The sequence below is a fragment of the Apis laboriosa genome, unplaced genomic scaffold (assembly GCF_014066325.1).
Source record: "Apis laboriosa isolate Shangri-la unplaced genomic scaffold, ASM1406632v1 scaffold17_cov146, whole genome shotgun sequence".
Taxonomy (NCBI): Eukaryota; Metazoa; Arthropoda; class Insecta; order Hymenoptera; family Apidae; genus Apis; species Apis laboriosa.
In genome coordinates, this window is record NW_025222181.1 from 2,630,902 (window position 1) to 2,652,150 (window position 21,249).

Sequence of the window (21,249 nt, forward strand, 5' to 3'; positions counted from 1 at the left end):
GGCCAACCTCAGATTTGGTTTTGGCGCGGTTTTTCTTTTTTTCTATTTTAAAAGTACAAAGATTTTAAACAACTGTTTGCTTAAGAGGTCTAAGAGGAAGACAATTCTAACTCTACGCTTTTCTTATATTTTAAAACAGTACAATATGCGTATAAAATAACGCTAAAACGTACATCGTATGTTATGGAAATACTCTTTCTTCAATCATTATTTTAAACATTCCAATGCCCCGACGTATATATATATGTGTATTATATATATGTATATATGTATATATATGCATACATATGTATATGTATATATATATATGTATATATATACATATATATATATTATATATATATTTATACATATATATTTATACATATAGATATAAATTTATATCTACTTTTTTTTATTTACGTTACATTACATGTTATTAACTTTTTTTATGTTTCTCTTGTACTTGTCCTCTCGAGCAAAAGTTGTGATTTTACTTGATTGTTAAAATACTATTATTTAATGCATTTTATGTAAAGATTCAGGGTTGGCCAAGATCTCACTCATGCTACGAATCAAGATCATCTTCTCTCTGGCTACTGAAGTATGATACTAAACCACTAAATTCTCCAGAACCTTCTTCATCATATTGTTTATTGCCAGCATCAGCATTTGAATGTGCTTGCTGTTGAGATGGAGGTTGAGGGGGAGGTGGAGCTTGAATAGGTGGTTGATTATCTGCAGGAGATGAAAAATGATCCGCGGGATATGGAGATCCTTGATATGCGGCTGCATCATCTGCTGTAGATAATGGTGGTGGAGGTGGATAGGCACCATAATGATAATTTGGTGGAGGTGGAGGATGATATGGAGAAAAATTACCAGGTGGTCGATTAGGAGGTGGTGATGGTTGTTGCATATTATGATTAACTGGTGAAGCATTCGTAAAAGGTGGCATTTGATGTCTGGGACCCATTGGATTGTCTGTAAACCTGGACATAGGAGGTGCTCCTCTAACATAAGGAGGAGGTGGAGGAGGTGTAGGACCACCTTTTGTTAGAGGACTTCCAGCAGCTGGTGGAATCATTGCAGGTCCAGGACCAAGTGGAGAACTACGATCTCGATTGCTAATCGATATTGGTCCACCACCTGATGGAGAAGGATCCATTGGGTGATGTGGCGTATGATATATTTGTGGACCAGGTACTCTCATTCTCATTGGTGGAGTTCCTGATCTTACAGCTGCAAAATGAGGTGGTATAGAAGATTGCCCCGCTTGTCTGTATGGAGAAGGAATTCTTCCACGTGGTTGCATTTCGTAACCTGTCCTAGGTCCACCCATCATTTGACTTCCAGCGTTTGGTCCTCCAAAATATTTGTGTCCCATTGCTGCAGCTGCAGCGGAAAACGATTGTGGACTACTCGATACGGGTTGAGATTGAAGCATCCTGGTAATAACGGAAGACTGTTGATTAGGTGGTAATGATGGATAAACAGACTGTGAAGTTGGTGTTTGTGAAGAAGGTGGTCCTTGTGTTGTAACAACGCCAGCAGGTGGTGTGGACGGAGCCGAACCAGAAGTGCTACTACCTGGTGTAGGAAGTACATTCGGAATTTCATTGGGTTTTATCTCCGAATTTGAATCAGTTCCCATTCCTATTAAACCAGCTTCAGCCGCAGCTTTTGCTGCTGCTTCCGCAGCTCTAGCTGCTTCCAATGCAAGAGTCTTTTTACCTTTTCCACGCCCTCTTCTTTTAGGTTTTATAGGTGATCCATCAGGATTAAAAAGTTGTCCATCTGGTCCTGTCATCATAGGAATGTGTCCTTCACCTGTTCTTTCTGCATCAGGCGTCATAACAGCTGATATATTAGGATTAATATTAGATGGTATAGTAGTTATCAAATTTTGTGGCATAGCAGCAGTCAAACTAGTATTCAAATTTGGAGCCCCGTCCCTACGCATTTGTTCTGCAAGAATTTCGGCTTTACTACGACGACCTCTCTTTTTCTTCTTTGGTATTTCTCCGTCAGTTCCTTCTGGTGCATTAGGATCTCGTTGTCTTTCAGCTGCCAATATTTCTAATGCTTTTAATCGTGCCTTTTCCAATTTTTTTGCTTCTCGTTCTTCTTTTTTCTTCTTTTTTGCTATTTCAATAGCTGCAAGCTCCAACTGGCGCCTACCATACTCTTCATCTTCCATCATCATTTGTTCTAATTGTTCGTCATCTAATTCAGTAAGTTCACTAGCTCCAAGTCCTGTCAAGGAACCTTCTGGAACATCTCCAGTAAAAGAACCTGCCACTGACATAGCTGCGCTAGTTAAACCTACGTTTTCTGAAAGATTCTCATCAATTTTCGTATCTATTTCTCCTATAGGATTATCCATCACATTTGCTATAATATCCTTTTCTTGATCATCTCTTCTTTGAATTACAGAATTAAACAAAAAGTTTTGTTTACGAGATTTATTTTTACTTCCAGGTTTTGGACCAGGTTTTTTTCTTTGTTTCGGAGTTCCATCGTTTAACATCTTTCGTTTACCACCGGGACTTTTGCTTTTTCTAGGTTTTCTATTTTTTGGCGACTTATTTTTAAATTTATGACCATCTTTTTTTGGATTATAAATATCACCTATAAGGTGATATTATATATTAATTTACATGTACATTTATATTTAAAATTAGTACATTTTTTTTTATTTACCTGAATCTGAATCTTTTTCAGCATCTTCATTTAAATCTTCACCTTCATTCACAACAAATTCATCTTCGCTTTCACCCGTTTTTCTTAATGCTTTTTTTAACTCCTATAGTATAACAAAAAATATTTTTTTCATTTTCATATCTTTATGTTATGCTATATTATATATATATAATATATTACCTCCTCACTATCTGATGCTATTTCTTCTTGATAATTAATTTTTTTACCACGAGTTCGCCTACTTAATATTTCTTCTTCTTCTGGTTTATTTTCATCTGGAAGACCACCGTATATAATCTAAAATGATTGATGATTAATAATTAATATATAAAAGGTAAATAGAATATTTAAATAAGAATGCTATCTGTTAAAATAAACACCATAAAATTAGGTAATAAAACGTACTTTTCTTCGAATTGTTGGTGTCTTCTTTGTTTTTAATATGTTTTCCTATAATAAATTAAAAAAAAAACAAATATTAAAAAAGAAGAGAATATTTTAAATATTTCATAACTATATTATATAACTTACTTTCTTTTTCTTTTGTTGTGTTATTTCTTCTAATGATAGAGTGGCAGGTATATCAGGCATTTCCGAATTTATTTCTTGTAATTTTACCTCATTTATAGGTTTGTCTTCATTATTTTCATTTGCATCATCAAGTTTAGCATCTAATATATGAGGCATTATAGATTCATTGTTTTCTAATTGTGATTGTATTTCACTTGTTATTTCAATTTTTGGTTCCTCATTTGATTCATTTTCACTTTGATTATCAGATTCAATTATACGTTTTCTCTTTTTTTTCTTTTTACTTTTTGTTTTCGATAATGTTTTATATCTAGATGTTGATATGGTTTTACTTCTGAAATAAAATTTAAAAATAATTATCTAATCATAAATTAATTATATAATAAATAAAATGTCCTACTTTTTTTTCCTTTGTCGCCACGAATTATCACTATCTTCATTATCTGAATCCCACGTTGATCGAGATTTTTTTCGTTTTGGTCTATCACTTTCTTCACTGTCATCATTTACTATAAAAAATATAGAATATGAAACTTTAATAAAAAGTAAATTTTTTTTGTGAATAAAACTTACATAAAATGTTATAATAATAGTCAAAAAGTTATTTATCATACTTACTAAAATCTTCATCATAGCGTGTAGTTCTAGCTCTAGTGCTTCTTCGTACCGATCGTGAATCTCCCTTCTTATTACGTCGTTTTACATCAGCGAAAGTGCTTTCATCAGAAGATGTTATGTGATCATCAAAATCTTCTTCCTCTTCAGAGCTTGTGCCTTTAAAATCTTCATCACTTTCAGGATCATCTTCACTACTTATATCAAGGCTATTTAATTTGCGATGTTTTTTACGTGATAAGAATTTTTTTACTACTCCTTTATGTTCTTCTTCTTCATCTATGCCATCTTCACATTCAATTTTATATTCTTCATCACTTTCTTTTTCTGATTTTCTGTCAATATCATCTTTATTCTCTGGAGTTTCTTCAATGTTTAATACTTCATTCTTAAAATGAAGCTAAAAGCAAATTAATATTAAAAAAACATAAATTATAAATAACAAATCAATTAAAAATATGTAAGAAACCTGAGCTTCTTCTTTTTCAGCATTCACTATGGTCGCAATATCTTTTCCTCTTCCTTGATTACCAGCTCCTTGAATCGCTTCTACCTCGTCTTGAATTGCAGCATTGATCATAGCGTCATAATCATTAAATTTATATTTGTTAGCACAACGTCTTTCGCGTAATTGATATACAGGTTCGCTTTCTTCACTGCTGGATGTTTCTGTACTTGTAGAAGATGAGGCAGATGTAGATTCTAGAAAAAAATATAAAAAATTCATTTAAAATAAAATAAATAAGTAAAAAAGAAAAATTAAAAAGTTACCGTTATCAGATTCTTGACTGGATGCTTTTGATCCTTTTTGATGACGTTGTGATTCATTTTTATGAAGAACATTATCTAAACTTATACCAACAAATGCTAATCTCTTCTTTCTTAAAACTTCATTTTCGTGTCTCTTTGTCAATTGATCATACATTTTTAAGCTTTCTCTTAACTTAGTTACTAGCAAGTTCTGAAATTAAATATTAAACAATAGTTAAAATATTATAATAAAATAAATGTATTAAAATTAAAAACTTACATGTTGACATGGAGGGCAAAACCAATCACCTTCTGGTATTAACATAAGTGCAGGCCTAAGGCAAGAACAATGCCAGCCTTTATCACAAGAATCACATAAAAGTATCCATTCTGGATGATCTGCTTTACCACATTTTTGACAAGCATATTCATCGTCTGCTTCTTCAATATCACTCTGAGCTATAATTAAATCATGTTGATATATTTATATTTTATTGAAGTTAACAATTGTAAATAATCATATAATACCTTTTTGTGCAGTTCTTGCTCTTCTTAATGGCTCAGATTCTTGATCTTTTTCAAGATCACTTTCTGGTGAAAATTCATGGTCACTTTTAAAAAGTAATGATCCTTCACTTTCTATTTCTTCTTCTTCATCCTCTTCTTCATCATTTTCATTTTCTTCATCACTACTAGAACCAGAAGAACTTTGCCATGGATTTGCTTCATTAAATTTAGCCAACATTTTTTTCTTTTTTCTCTTTCTACGTTTCTTTTTGGACTTTTTTTCTTTTTCCGTTTCCCTTATTACAATTTCTTCTTCACTTTCAGGCTGAAAAAAATACAATGGTTATCCTATCATATATTAATATTAATAAAAAAATCATATAAAATAAAAGTATACTTTTTGTTTTTTCCGTTTTTTCTTTTCCATACAATCTTTCTTTTCTTTTCTTTCATTTGAAGTCTCTTCTTCAATTCTTCGTCTATCTGCTTCTTCTTTAATTTTTAATTGTGCTATTCTTCTAGACTGCCTTACAGGTGTTTCATCTTGAATTAATCCTGTCTGTGTTTCAGGAACAATATCTCTTCCTACTTCTAGACCCAAAACCATTTTTCCTATAAGTAGTATTTTTATATATTATCTTATAAATATAAGAAAATATATATATAAAAAAAAAAAAAAATAAATAAAAACTTACTTTTTTTTCGTTTTTTCTGTGAAATTGGTGTCATATTTAAAGAATCATTATTACTTGGTGTTCCATCAAGATGAACTTCAGGTGATATTTCAGAAGATTGAATGCTTTGAAATTCAGAATGTTTTGGCCGATTTGAACGTCCACTTCCTCTATAGCCACGTCTTCGTCTTCCTCTAGGACGTCCTCTTGTTTTCCTTCCAATTGTAATTGAATGGATAGTACTTTGGTCATCACTCATATCCTTAATTTCTTGATCCTCTGATTTTTCAGGACTACATTTCATAGCCTCATCTTCCGAACTTATCGTTACAATACGACTTTCCTCTACAGATTTTCGTAATTGTTTATCAGGCATACGTTTTGTACGCAATTTTATTCTTTTACCTCCTACAATTTCTTCATTATTTTGTTTCGTAATTATATCTTCAGAATTTGATTCATGGGAACTATTACGGCGTTTACGAGATATTATTGGTGTTTCGGTGGAATCTAGTTTCCATCCATCGTAAACAAGTTCAGATACGGATTTAACTCGTAAACCTATTTTTGGTGTAGAAATATCATTTTGTTCGTTATCATCTAATTTTTTAAATGTATCATCATCAGTACATGCTAAAGGATCCATTTCTTCGGGAATTGTACTAAACAAATTTTGGTTATCTACTTCCATAGAATCGTCAGATGTTAAAGCGACTGTTTTTACTTCGATACTTTGTATTTCTGAGCTTTGTTTTTTCTCATTATTTTTATCACTATTTTTTTGCTCAATTTCATGTAATATGTTATCTGTTGTATTAGTTATTATGTTGTATTCATGTTTTGTTAAATGTTCTATGGTATTATCAGATACTATATCTTCATTTATTTTAGTTTCATCAATTTCTACTTGTTTAAGATTACTTAAATTTTGATCCAATTGTATTTTAGAATTAGTTAAATCTTCTAATATCTGCTCATTAGATTCTACATATGGAGGTTTAAATTTTAATGGAGGAACATCTTGAGTATCGAAAACTTCATTTAATCTTTTACTACATTCTTTTTTAAAATTGTCTGTAATAGTAGTTGATTCTGGTGTTACTTCATGTATATTAAAAAATGTTCCTTTATCATTTATTCTAGAAATAGTATTTTCAGGAAGGGATTCTATTGTTTTATTCATAACATGCAATTCATTATGCTTTTCATGATTATCTGATACATTTAAATTTTCTGATTTATCAGATACAAAATTTACAAATTGTAGATTATCCATAGACTTAAAATTTTCTGATACAGTTGAAATGTTATTTTTATACACTTCAGATTTATTTATACCTGAGGATGTATTGTCAAATTTATTAAGTGGCAAAATATTTCGTATAGAATGAAGAGTTGTATTCTCAGATAAATCTTTATTCAAATCTTCTTCATGTAAATATGTATCATCAAATTTATTTTCCTTATTACCAAATTCTGATAATTCTGTTAATTTACATGGTTCCATGATTGTAAATTCTTTTCTAACATGTTCTACTTCTTTATTTCTAATCAATTTAATATCACTGTCAAAATTTATTAATTTTTCTTCTATAGATTCTATAGATTGTTCTTTTAAATTTTCACATGCTATGTCTTTTTTAATATCATTATGTTCATTATCTTTTTCTGTTTGTTTATGTGTTTTAATTACATTTATAGAATTTATTGTTTGACAATCATTCTTTTCTTCAGAAATTGAATTCATGATTTCATTTGAAATTTTAATTGAATCATTAGTTTCTATTTTATTTATTTCGTCTATTAAATTATTTGTTTTAATTAATGTTGAATTTATATTTTCTTTATTTAATGAATCAGTTTCATGAAGAATTGGTAATATTTCTGTTTTTGTTAATTCTATAGTATGATCTTTTTCAGAATTGTTAATATTTGTTTTCTCATTTATAATTGAATTTTCATTCAAATTATATTGATTAACAACATAATTATAATCTTCTTCAATTATTTCTTTGCTAATTATTTTCTCCTGTTTATATTCACTTTCGTTTATCATTGTCTCGGTATTGTTTTCTGATATTGATTCTCTTTCTTTGTTATCAATGATTACATTTTGTAATTCTTTAGATGATATATCATCTTTTATAATTAATTTTTCAGTTCTTTGTTTTGTTTTTTGTTCATTAATAACCATTGTTTCAACTCCTAAATTTGTAAACAAATTATTCTTATTTTCAATTGATTCTATTTGAGAAGTTTCAGGAGTGTAATCAATACAATCATTAGAATCACTGCTCTCATAATTTGCCACTAAAGAATGCTTAATTTCGTTTGATTCCTGTAGATCTGCAATTAGTTGATTTAGTTTTGGTTCTTCTGTCTTTAAATTTTTAGTAATATATTCTTGTTGGACTCTATTTTCATTTTCTATAATATTACATGTAGACTCTTCCTCTTTATTTTTTATTTTATTCTCTCCTATATGTTCTATATTATATTCACATTGAATCATATTATTTTTTTCAATTTGTTCAATCTTTTTTTCAACTTCTAAAATTGTAGGTGTATCAGATAATAATATATCAGATTTTTGTTGAATATCCATATAATTGATACTTTTTAACTTTTCATTATCAGTAACAACATCAAATTTATTTATTTCATCAGAAGATGAACATAATTCCAATGAAAGACCACATGTACCTTCATCACGCGATGAACTTTCGCGATTAAAACATGTTTTTTCCTCATTAAATTTAGAAAGTTTATCAGATTTTGATAATTTATTATCAATGATTATATCTTTATTTAAATCTTGATCAATACAGGAACTTCGTTCTTCTAATGTTGCAGTTTGAACTATATTAGATAAATTGATTTCAACTGCATCAGAATTGTTGGATGGTTTAAAATTATTTGTGTCAGGTACTGTCTCTGGTAATACATTGTAAATAGGACATTCATTTTTAAAGGACGATTTCTCAGAATTTGAATGCACTTTAACACTTTCATGAATGAAAGTATTTTGAATGCAAGTATCATCTGAGCTACTTATTGTAGGAACTAGTGCATCTTTATTACATTGTTTAATTGATTCTGAACTAGTAACAATAGAACTGTCTGTAAAATCTAATTCAATATTAATATCAGGCACAGAATTTTTTGTAAATGAATCAACCAAAATTTCATTTTGTTGTGAAATTTCTATTTTTTTATTAATTTTACTATAATTATGTGCTAAATGTAAATCAGAATCAATTAAATTTTCTACGTTTTCGTTATTAGGATTTACTAATTGCTTTTCTTGATTATAAAATTTTTGAATATTATCATTTTTGTCATTTTGTTTATAACTTTCAACAGATAAATTAAATTCTTTCTCAGAAATGTGTTCAATCTTTTTTCCTGCTGAATTATCTACATTTTGACAGATAGATAATTCTTTCTTATTTGTACAATCTGATTCTGAATTTTGAGCAAAAGATGATGAACATGAATTATTATTAACAGCTATGGAATCTGTTTCTAATTCAGTTTTCTTAGTTAACAATGCATTAGATTTATAATCAGTTTCATCTTTAGAAGAAAAATTTAATGTTTCTATATTTTTAGCAAAGTTTTGTAAATCTGATATTTTATTTTGACTTTCCAATTGTTCTTCTAATATATTATTTTTTGCTTTTGATATCTCAAAATGTACAGATTCAGTATCTGAATTAAATTGCATTATAGATTGTGTTACAATTGCATTGTCAGATTTTAAATCTTTATTTTCTTTTTTTATATCATTCGTACTATGAGGTTGTGAAGTTACATCTGATATTTCTATTTCTTCAGATTTTGTATATTCATTTTTTGTATTTTCACTACTAGAAATAGAATCTATAACAGATTTAAAATGTTCTTCTTTTGATTCAGATTTAGATAAATCTATTTCTGTTTTCTGTATTGAACAATGTTGTTCTTGTGTAGAATATTTTGAAGAAACTGTTTGTTTCCATGTATTAGTTGGTCCTTCAATTTTTTCTATTTTATTCTTATTATCATTTTCACAAACTAAATTATTACTTGTAGACGAATTTATTTTTAATGAATTATTCATTTGAGTTATAATAAAATCATCTGATTTATAAGTAATTATTTCTTCTGTTGGCTTGGAAGAAGAAACACATTCATATTGTAGTGTATCTGATTTGGATTCTATTGTTGTTGAAACTGTATGATCAGAGGATGATTCAAATGTTTCTACCCTAGAAGTATATGAAATACAATTAGGTCCAAAAAAAAATCTTGGTGGAGATGCAGCCATTGATTTACATTCATTATTTACTCTTTCTGAAGTATTTGTTTCGTGTGAAACTATACTATCAGAATCACAAACATTTTCAATAATATCTTTATTATTTATTGATTGTGTTGTAGGTATAATTTCTGTGTAAAATTTAACTGTTTCTGATGTATCCGCTTGACATAAAGATATAGACGAATCACATTGCATAGTATCTTGTGAAATAGTTCTGTGTTTTTGAGAATTTTCGTCTATATTTTCTTGCAGATTTTCTGTTTCTGCATTTCTTTTTTGTATATTTAAATTTTCAGTATTTATAGAATTTCCGTCTATCTTAACATCTTGATTTTTACTAGATGAATCTTCGCGCTCAGTTTCATTTCTCTTTTGTGATATGTCTTCTTCATTTGATATGATACTACTGTCACATTCTGGTTTTTCTTCTGGTTTTCCAACATCCCATCTTGATAATCTTTTCACAGAACTATTAGAATTTTTTGGTATTATTTGAATGCCCAATGATGGTTTGAACTTCGATTTTTCTTGTGTTGAACCTATAGTTTGACAATTGCTTCTTATACTAACACTTGATTGAGGATAATTTCTGTTTAATTTTATCGCATTTTTACTTGTTAATAGTGATCCAACAGATACTTCATTTATAAGATTATCTTCATTTAAATTTTTATTTGATGATGGAGAAGAAGTAGCAGAGTCAGCTTCATTTTTTGATTCGTTGCTTTCTTTATTGTCAGTCGTTTCTTCTCCAGGATTACCTGTTTGACATTCTTCACCAGATCCTTCTCCATAAAAAAAAATTATGGGTTCTTCTACAGCTTCTCCAAGACCAGGATTGACTGCATCACAATCACTACCAGATCCTTCACCTTGAATCATTATCATTGGTTCCTCAATAGCTTCACCAACTTCGTCTCTCCAATTATTACTTATTATTGGCCTTTTATCCATTGATCCTCTAATCGGTATTACATCTGCCCTTATTCTTTTTAACATGTCTTGTTGTATATCATCTCCTTCTAACGAACGTTTTATCGGTGTTGGATTCATTCTTAAAGCTGTAATTTTACTTGGATCTGGAAGTATTGTATAATTTGGTAATCTATGATCTTCTTTAGTAGACATTCTTGTAGCATTATGATATGGAGCAGAAGTCATTTCGTAACTAGGAAATGACATTTGTCTTTTACTTAAATCTGCTACCATTACGTGATTACGCATCATCATAGTTCGAGCATCATATGGTAAATTTGTAACTTCTGGTTTATTTAATTTTTTCGTACTAAGGTCCATTTCTCTATGTTGAAAATCTTGAGTTCTATATCCAGAAGAAGATAATTCAATAGTTTTATTAAATTTTCGACTAGATAAATCGATTCCGGAAAAATCCATTGGTCTGTTTTGTTCATTTGTGCTTTCCCATCCTCTAGGAGATGTAGATAAATCCATACCTCTATGTTCTCTAAGCGGAGTAATTTTTTCTATTTGACTTCTTGCATAAAAATCTTGTGATATTCTATCATCATCTCCATTTATTATATTTCCCACAATACTTCCTGATCTCGCTAGATTTTCTGCGATTTTTTCTAATGATTTTGCTCCACTTGGTTTTTCAAGTTTCTCAGATTGTATTCTCACAAGATTTGCAGCCAATTGATCTATTGGTTTTACAGATAATTTGCTATGAGCAGTTGGCATATCTGCAGATGTAAAAGGAAAATTATTTTTATTAGACAATTTATCTAATGGTTTTATAATTTGATCTGTTGAATCTTCATATTTTTTTACTATATTCAATGTAGATACAGCTGGTGTTATTCCACTACCAGCTTTTTCTTCATGTATTTGTTTTATTTCAGAAACATTTATTAGCTTAAGGGGAGATGTAATAACAGGTGTTTCAATTGATTTGAAAGACATTGATTCGTCAGAATTAATTTTCGAATTATTACCCATTGCATGCTCTTCAGATTTATATGTTTCTGCAGATTTATCATTCGATATAACAGGAGTAACAATTGTTTTTTGAATGTTTAATTCTTTTTCATGAAGCGAAACTGTTTCTTTTTCTGATAATGTATCAATTTTACCATTTAAAATTTTAAGAGAACATGTTGATAATGAAGATGGTGTCTCAATAAGATTTGATTCTATTACTTCATTTTGTATTGTCTGCTGAGAATCATCTTCCTCTGTATTTTGTTTAGAACTTTCATCATTTGTCATTTCATCTTCACCTTCTATATCTTCCTCAACATTATCACCTTCATTAATGTTATCTTGTTCTCGTTCATCTTCAAAATCTTCACTTTTATCTAAGTCTTTTTCATCAGATCCCTCAATATGAATACCATTTTCTCGAACACCTTCATCTTCCAAACTTGGTGATGTAGATATTTGTCCCGTATCAATAATAGGTTTTTCAGAAATTTCTAAACTATTACTATCCTCATTAATTGGAATAGCTTCAATTTCTCCATTTGATAAAGTATTTATAAGATTAACTACACCTTCTCGATCCCTAATAATATATATAATGTATTTAAAATTAATTAAAATCAGGAAATTCATATTTATATTAAACACTTACTTAGCAACAAGTTCCCAATTTTCTTCATCTAAATCTTCTCTATAAACTCTAATGTTGCATTCCTCATCAAGTTGACACCAATAAGCTAAACCAGATTTATCTCTTCCTAAAGGTTCCACACGTAATTCCTTAGCTGCTAACTTATTTACTTCATTTTTAAATTTTTGATTTAAATCAAACTGTGTCTCTAAAAGAACCTAGAATGATAATATAATATAAAATATATTATAAAATAAATTTTGTATAATTGATTTTGTATAATTATATGTATATAATATTCAAAATATGAATATATAAAATAATATAGAATATATAAATATTTTTTTAAAATATTCATCTATAAAGAAAAACAATTATAATATTTTATAATATGTAATAATATAATTATGCTTATACTTTAAGTAGTCGCAGCTTGACAGCAATACGGGCTTTCTTATAACCAAACCGTTCAAGTTCCCATCCATCTTGATTAGAATATGTATGACAGAATTTAACCAATGCACGTTCCCATTTTTCTGGTGATACTGTTTTACGTGTTTTTCGTAGTAATTTGATGTGAAGATCTATTAACTGTTGTGGTACTAAAAAAAAGAAATGATTGTAAGTATCGATAAAGGCATATATAAAAAGAATTAAATATTTATATTTAAATAAATAAATTTAAAAATATCTTTTTTCTTTTAATAAAAGTATATTATGATTTAATTATTATGATATAATTATTAATTAATTTTATTTAATAATTTAAAATTTTTATTTGTAAATATGTAATAAATAAAAGTTTGATAATAATTTTTAAATTACTTTTATCATAAAATGTTAAGTTATTAAAACATATTTCTGAATCATTAATTTGACGCGCGATTCATAACTTGTAATCACGTGTAACCGACGCGACGTTGACAACAAGGGAGGTGGCAGCACATGAGAAAATAACAACAGTGAATAGTAAATTGAAATAAGCTGTCAATAATCAAGTATTATTTTAATGAAATAATGAATTCCATATAAATGATTGTTAATCATTATTAATTACTTGATAGCTTTTGTTATTATTAACTGTTGCTATATAAAGCAAAACAAATAAAAAACAAAGATCTGTAAAAATGTGTTGAATTCCAATGAAAAAAGGGGATGAAAACAATTATAAATCTGTTATTATATTTATTTAGATAAGTTATTATTTCAAAATAATTTAGAAATTAATGAAAACATTAAATAACAAAATTTACAAACAGAAATATATAAAAATGCAAAAAATAACTAATAGCACACGCGAAATTTTTGGCCTCGCGGGGGCGGGTCAATCATTCTCTCTCTCTTTCCTACACATACACGTATACACGCAGTTTTACTCACCTTCTTGTGTGTTTTCGAGCATTTCTTGAAGGTGTGCGATATCAGGATAAACAATGCCACAGGACTTGCCGAAGCACTCGAGAAATGAACAAATCACCGCGAAATTTGGGTCACTCGCGCAAGAGGCTTCGTTATCGGACGCCATTTTTCCGCCGCTTCTCTCTGGGCCCGTCGCCGCTAGGCGATATACTACGCTAGGCGACCTAACAACTCGTATTGCATTCTCGTACAATTATTTTCAATTGCCACCGCTGTGTTACAATTCGTTTATAAAAAAGCTTAATGTAGTTAAAAAATGATAAAAAAATTAATGTTTAAAACATTCGACGCTGCTTCCCGCTTCGGTATTTTTGTTACCTTGATGTTCTACCTGCTATTCACACCCGCATCAAAACCACAAACGAACACACGCGTCCAAGAGACAAGTGAGAAAGATAGACAGAGAAAAGCAAGCAAGAGAAAAAAACACGTACTATGTTGTTGTTTTAAACTTCCACTTTGTTTTCGTATTGTTTAGACATTGAAGAAAATGGATACTTTCTGATGCGCCTCTCCTTCGTTCACTTTACACTTTTCCACATATCACGATGCTTACCACAAACACACCGATACATAGGCGAAGATCGTTGCGCCTCTCGAGAATATATGAGATGTAGTATGTGCACGCGCGCGCGCGCGCGCGCACCTTCGGGCGCAATAATAACGATGCACGTAATCGTGGGATATCGCCTTTCCCGAACACGTTATTCGTACCTCGCTGCTCTATTAGAGAGAATCGTTACTGTCAAATCACAGAATATGGCGGTAATGCAGAAATAATAACCACCACAATGACAACGAAAACAGTCTCCTTCTTTACAGCGCGGCGCACTGGACATCGCCTTTGGGTCTGGGCTACGAAACATTTGGAGGGTTCTCAACCTGTCGTGTAATACGGCACTTGAGATTTGTAAGCTTTAGGCCGTTTTTACGAGACTATCTTTTAATCGAACTATTTTATATTTCATTTTTTATCATATTTTTTCTATCATATCATATTGAATTACATTTCCATTAATATAAATCATCAATTTATATATCAAATTTGTTTGATGTATCTTTGAAATTCAATTACATTGAAAGAGCGCGAAAAGTTTACAATAGAATGTCAAACGCACACTTCAAGGTTTTTTCGAACAACGCTGTCGCTCAATGACGTAGTTCTGCGTAGTTTCCTATAATTTCGAGTAGCGGGAGTAACGATTTAATCGATCAGAATTAAACAAAGAAAACGAATATTGTTTTCTAATTTTATTTTTTCTGCAGATACTTATTAATATAATAAATTATTAAAACGAACGCGATTTAATAAACACGAAAGTATATTCTATTTCATTTAAATTCTCGCACTGTTATGTACTCTTTACATGGCCTTCTATAGTACTACACATTAAACACAGTAAACACGCCGACGTTTCACAGCAGGCTGAGATTGTGCGACTGCTGCGATCGATCGCAAGAGCTAGAAACACGAACAATATATATCTATATGCAGTGTAGAGAGACAAGATTCTTTGTTGATATCACATTATCTTAAAAATAAATATTAGAATTTCCTAAGTTCTGTTTATGCTTTATAATAAAATAATATTTCGAATAATAGTTTCGTTTCTTTCACATGAGATGAAACGGAAATCCATCGAACTGATCGATAAGCAAAGTTTTTAAAATATGAAACTTAGCGATAGACAGTGCTGCCACAAGTGTTTTCAAATCGATAGCGCGGGAGACATTTTCACAAGATTATCGATTTCATATTTCTTTTTTAAAGAAATTATAATAAAACTTTTATTAATAATTTTTTAAATTTATCATATATACATATTCATATTTTAAATAATTTAATTGTTTTAAATATATTTTTAAAATGTTTCTAACGAATTGTTCATAAAAAATAATCATTTTCATTTAAGGAATAAAAATTTAATATATTTAAAAAATTATATATAGCATAATTTCAACATTTCTCACATTGTTAAAAAAAATTGTTACATTTTATAAAATCATTTTTACATTATATTTAGCATTAAATGGTAAAACAATACAAATAACTCATGAAATATAAAATGTTTATTTTGAAATGAAAGTTTTGAATTAACAATTTCTATTATCATTATTGTGTAAAACATTTTGTGTTTATTTATGTATAAACGTTTATATTTACAACATATATTATTAAAAAAAATTTTAATATTATTATTAATTTGTTGGGTTTAATAATATTTGACACTTATTAATTCTCTTTTATATATTATACACTCTATTATTTGTACCTGAGTGAACTACTTTCGTTCTGTCTGCTGTACATTATATTCTTTTTGTTGCTTATTTATAATATTCTATTTGCTATTTCTTAAATTAGAAATTTTAATTATTTTGAATTTTATTTAAATATATAGCACCATGCTGATTATTGGATAAAAAAATGTTATTATAATTTTGAACCAATGTTTATCTTATTTAAACTGAACTCAATGTTTTATCTTATTAGAAATTATTAAGAAAATACTTGGAATGAAATCTTATTTATATGAAAATATACAAAGTGACAACAATAGTTATCAAAATAATGCATAAACTTTATTTTATAATTAAAAATTAATTTTTTTAAGTTATCTGCTTTCCACATTTTATATTTCTAACAAATTGTTCATAAAAAAATAATCACTTTCATTTAAACTATAAAAATTTAATATATTTAATCAATAAATCAAATTATACTTTCGATTCTACTATATTACTCTGATTTGTATATTCAAGCAACATATATGATAAACATTTCTGTTTATTAAACGTTATTAATTCTTTATTTTAGAAAATATAAATATTAAGAAATATCCATTATTTCAAATTTTATTCTATATAAATTTTTAATTTTTATAGAAATCGTCTAATTATTTTTCATATTTTTCATAGTTTTAACGACATTATAATATAATCATTTTGTAATTATTATGCAATTTTACAATATATATAAAAATTTACTATATACAAAATAGATCATATATAATGTAAAAACACGCATTTTTCTATATTATTTATTATTTAATTTTTATATTATTTTCTTTTTTTGATATTGCTTAAAAAGAAAAATTATTTCATTTCAAAAATAAAAAAAATATTTACTTGTATTTTATATAATAAAAATAATTGAAATAATAAATATCTCTATTTTATTAATATGATAAACTTTTAATTTAATTATGTTAATTTAATTAACATAAAAGATTATTTTGAAAATAATAATAACTATCAATTTTTTATGTGAAAGATTATGTGGAAAGCAAATTAATATTTTATATATATCTACATTTATTTTTAAAAAATATTTGTTTATTGCATAAATCATACTCAGTCGCACATATGCACTCACAGATACACACTGTATGCAATTTTTAGAAAGCATACATACATTAAATATAGGATTATGCCCTGTTAAACAAATAACTCAATTTTTCTGATATAAATCAAGAGTATTAATAATATGCAGTTAATGAATTTTGTAGATTCGTAAAATAATCTATATATAAGTAAGCAGTTAGTAATGAAAAGCTCGCATAAATACCATTATAATGCTTTGAGATGAGATAATGATGAAAGAAAATATATTAAAATAAAGTACAATTTTTTAAATATTGAGCTCTTTTACAAAGCTGAAAAGCTGAAGAAAGTTCTTTTTTGTAGAAAAAGCAGGGCTGTTTGAAAAATGAAGCTTAATTCATTAAAATGTATATTCATATAAAATCACTTAGATACTCTTTGCGCTGTGATATTTTTAAGTTGTTGTTTATATATTTCAGCCTCTTCTTCTTTTTTTTGAAGCCGCTTACGATATTCAGCCGCTTGTCTTCGTGCTTCTGCTAATTGTCTATTCAATAGAGCAATATCCATAACTGGTTCATTATTATGTGTTGCATCATCTTCAGTAATTTCTTCTATATCATCGTCTAATTGTAAAATTATTGGTTCTGTCATTTTTGCAGGAGAATTAATAATTTTATTCTGTTAAAATCATTAAATATTAATATATTAAAAATAAAAAACATGTATTAATTTTAATATTTTTAATTCATGTTTGATTTCATACCTCTGATGAAGATATTATGTTTTTAGATTGTGTAAGTGTTGATACAGGCGTCGTAGTAGAAATAGAAGAAATGAACAATTTTCCAGCTTTATTATCTACAGAAGATCTTTTCAATATATTAGGTCCTCTGGATGTAAGAGTAGGTGTATTTTGACTTAAAATTTGATCTGCTCTAATTGCTATCACTTTTCTAGGAGTCCCTTTTTTCCCAGCAACATGAAGTCGTTTCATTCCTATTGAAGAATTTCTTGTTAAGTTTAGGGCAAGTTTACCTGCCTCTGTAAAATAAATAAATAACCGATATCGATAAATATAAACAGCAAAATATATATTTCATTAAAATATTTTGTACCGGTTAAAACGACAGTTCTTCCACTTTCCATAGCATTTTCAACAATAGATGATTCATTATCTACAGGTATCATTGTGATTCCATGTGCTTCTAATAATCTAAATTGTTTGTTTACTCCTCCAATAGCTGTAATATCTTTACGCTTTTTAGTATTATTAATATTATTCACATCAGTTATTTCATCTACACTTTCTATTTCTTTTTCCCGTTCAACATCAACATTTGTTCCAACATGAATTTGTTGAAAGATCATTCGTGGTTTTTTTCCCATTTGCACTGAATATTTAATAAAAGATAATGATAAATCAGTTTTTAATATAAAAATTAAAAAATTAATGATTCAAATATAAAATAATGCACCTTGTGTAACTTTTCTTCTTGGCTGTGATTCTTGTTGTGGAAGTTCAAATTTTTGTTGTTCTTCTCTTTCAGCTTCTAATTGTATTAAATTATGGGTTGCTACTTCAAGTTCTGCTGAATTTGCTTGATTTTGTTGATGTGCTCTAATACCTACAATTTCTCTTTCTTGTTGCAATATGTCTACCAAATCTAGTCTATCATGTTCTAATGCAAGACTAATAGGCGTCTTGTCAAATTTACTAGTTGCATTTGCATCTGCGCCATGTTCTAATAAAACATGCATTACTTCTACATGTTCCCTTTCTACTGCCCAATGTAAAGGTGTCATTTTTAACTGTAATTAATTTTTTTTATATTATTTATATTATAAGAAGATAAAATTATATAATTATATTATAGATAAAATTTATTTATATTAATTTTATTTTAATTACCATATCTCTACTATCAACATCTGCACCATAATTAAGAAGTAATTGTGTCATCTGATGGTGACCTTCATATGCAGCCATATGTAAAGGTGTTCTATCCACTTTTGTTCTTGCATCTCTTGAAATTCCTGCTCTAAGTAAAACTTCTGCAGTTTCTGTATGATTATTTTGTGCAGCAAAATGTAATGCGCTTGTACCCAACTATTAAATGATAATATTATTATTAATATGATATTATAAATAAATATAAAATTGTTGATTATAATAAAAATATATACCCAATCTGTAGTAAATGGTGCTCCTCTGCACATTAGATCACGAACAGTATCAGTGTCTCCAAATTTTGCACTAAAAAGTAATTGCTTTCCTAATTCCACTATTGATAAGGCATCTTGAGAACGTGCTCGATGAGATACATCACAGGAAAGAATTTCAACCTATAAAATATCTATAGATAAATCAATGTATCTGAAGAATGAAATATAAAATACAATCATAAAAAAATTGTACATACAGGAATAAGGGTGTCTGAGTCCAGACCCTCAATATCATTAGTGCAAATACTTTCAGCTTGCATTTTTGTATATTCAACTCAATCCCCTTCTTTTTGATGCACACTAAAATCAAATGATCCATAATAATTGATATCATTGGGACTTGTTTAAAAATAAAAAGGGCTAGCTGTGACCATTCCACTTTTCACTCAGTAATTCGTCAGTGTTGTTCGACCTTGAAGTACCGGGATCGAAAGTAGGTCGCAAAATTAAAATTTAAAATTTAATTCAATAGAATTAACACGATTTATTCGTTTTTGCCTACTTGTTCAGAAATGTAGCTGTATATTTTTCAAAATTTTCTTCAGTACAGGATGTTTTTATTTTGCCATTTCAGATTGTGAGGAACTTCCTGTTCCTGTTCATTAAACGGAAGTCCCATGCCATAGGCCCCGTGTTTTGTGCCCAAAAGCGATTCAAGTTAATTGAAAATAACATTGAAGGAAGATATACTTACGACCAATACATTATTCTTGCTTTTTAGCAATTTTTCCAACAATTTTCGGATGCACACACTCACTTTGAGGAATTGTTCCTCCCCTCAGCCTTCTCGATTTACTGCTTGGTAAAGTTTTATGAAAATGGCGACACCTTGGCGCCATTCCTAATATAATTTTATCATTACTGTGAACAATTTTTGATGTCGATAGATATATTTCTGTAATTAAAAGTTTTTTTTATGTTAAATTTTTATTATTTTTATTGCATTTTAATTGCTTTATTTGAAATAATACTGGATAGTAGTTAAATATGTTAAATAACAAAGTATATTACAGCGCCACGTTGTGGAACATGTGCAAATCATATTATATTAAAGGTTAGGTATATTAAATTATAGTAAGATTAGGTTACATTATAAAATTTTTCTCATATGTTTAGAATGTATTTAATTAATTTAAATTAATATACATAAAAAAATAATAGTTTTATATTTGTTAGAATTTTTAATATTTATTAATATATATGTAAATAAGTTGTATCAAATCAAAATATTAGATTAAAAAAAATAAAATGATTTATTATAATGAACAAATATTTATATAATATAATATTTATACGTATATTTTACATGTGAATCATAGTATGAATTCTACAAATGAATTTTTCCTATTTTTAATTTTATATAGCTAAATAATTAAATACAAATATAAAATTTAAGTTATATGTATATATCGCAAAAATAAATAATAAGTTATATAGCTTATAAAGTATGCAATCAATCATTTTATTTAATTTTGAATTTTTCACATATAATTAAAATATAAGAATTGTATAAATTAGTTTGTTTTGAAAATGATAATTTTTTATTCTTTATCTAAAATTGTACTTTTTTGGTTTTTATAATTTGTAATTTTTATATTTTTTGTGACAATTTATTTTTCTTTTTATATTTTTATTTTATATTCTTTTGA

At 28.1% G+C, this 21,249-nt stretch overlaps 2 protein-coding genes across 5 annotated transcripts; both read right to left on the reverse strand.

Moving 5' to 3' along the window:
- Positions 1-314: 314 nt before the first annotated feature.
- On the reverse strand, positions 315-15,647 carry LOC122711745. Its single transcript, XM_043930761.1, has 16 exons — positions 14,015-15,647; positions 13,052-13,236; positions 12,656-12,852; positions 5,781-12,586; positions 5,483-5,697; positions 5,107-5,410; positions 4,859-5,037; positions 4,600-4,789; positions 4,298-4,530; positions 3,832-4,228; positions 3,614-3,722; positions 3,214-3,547; positions 3,088-3,132; positions 2,863-2,979; positions 2,683-2,785; positions 315-2,610 (listed from the first exon to the last, which is right to left on the reverse strand). Exons 1-16 carry the CDS (start codon positions 14,157-14,159, stop codon positions 548-550), a joined length of 11,622 nt encoding a protein of 3,873 aa, XP_043786696.1. The 5' UTR covers positions 14,160-15,647; the 3' UTR covers positions 315-547.
- A 1,636-nt stretch (positions 15,648-17,283) lies between these two features.
- LOC122711746 (GA-binding protein subunit beta-1-like) lies at positions 17,284-20,605 on the reverse strand. 4 transcript variants are annotated; one of them, XM_043930765.1, is made up of 8 exons: positions 20,295-20,605; positions 19,798-19,900; positions 19,562-19,720; positions 19,287-19,484; positions 18,853-19,186; positions 18,493-18,768; positions 18,141-18,373; positions 17,284-18,055 (listed from the first exon to the last, which is right to left on the reverse strand). In XM_043930765.1, the coding sequence occupies exons 2-8, from the start codon at positions 19,858-19,860 to the stop codon at positions 17,798-17,800; spliced, it is 1,521 nt and encodes a 506-aa protein (XP_043786700.1). In that variant the 5' UTR covers positions 19,861-19,900; positions 20,295-20,605; the 3' UTR covers positions 17,284-17,797. The 4 variants fall into 4 exon arrangements, with proteins under 4 accessions (XP_043786700.1, XP_043786697.1, XP_043786698.1 ...); XM_043930762.1 differs by having other exon boundaries at positions 18,141-18,418; positions 20,295-20,604; XM_043930763.1 differs by lacking the exon at positions 20,295-20,605 and adding an exon at positions 20,103-20,272 and having other exon boundaries at positions 18,141-18,418.
- Positions 20,606-21,249: the final 644 nt, after the last annotated feature.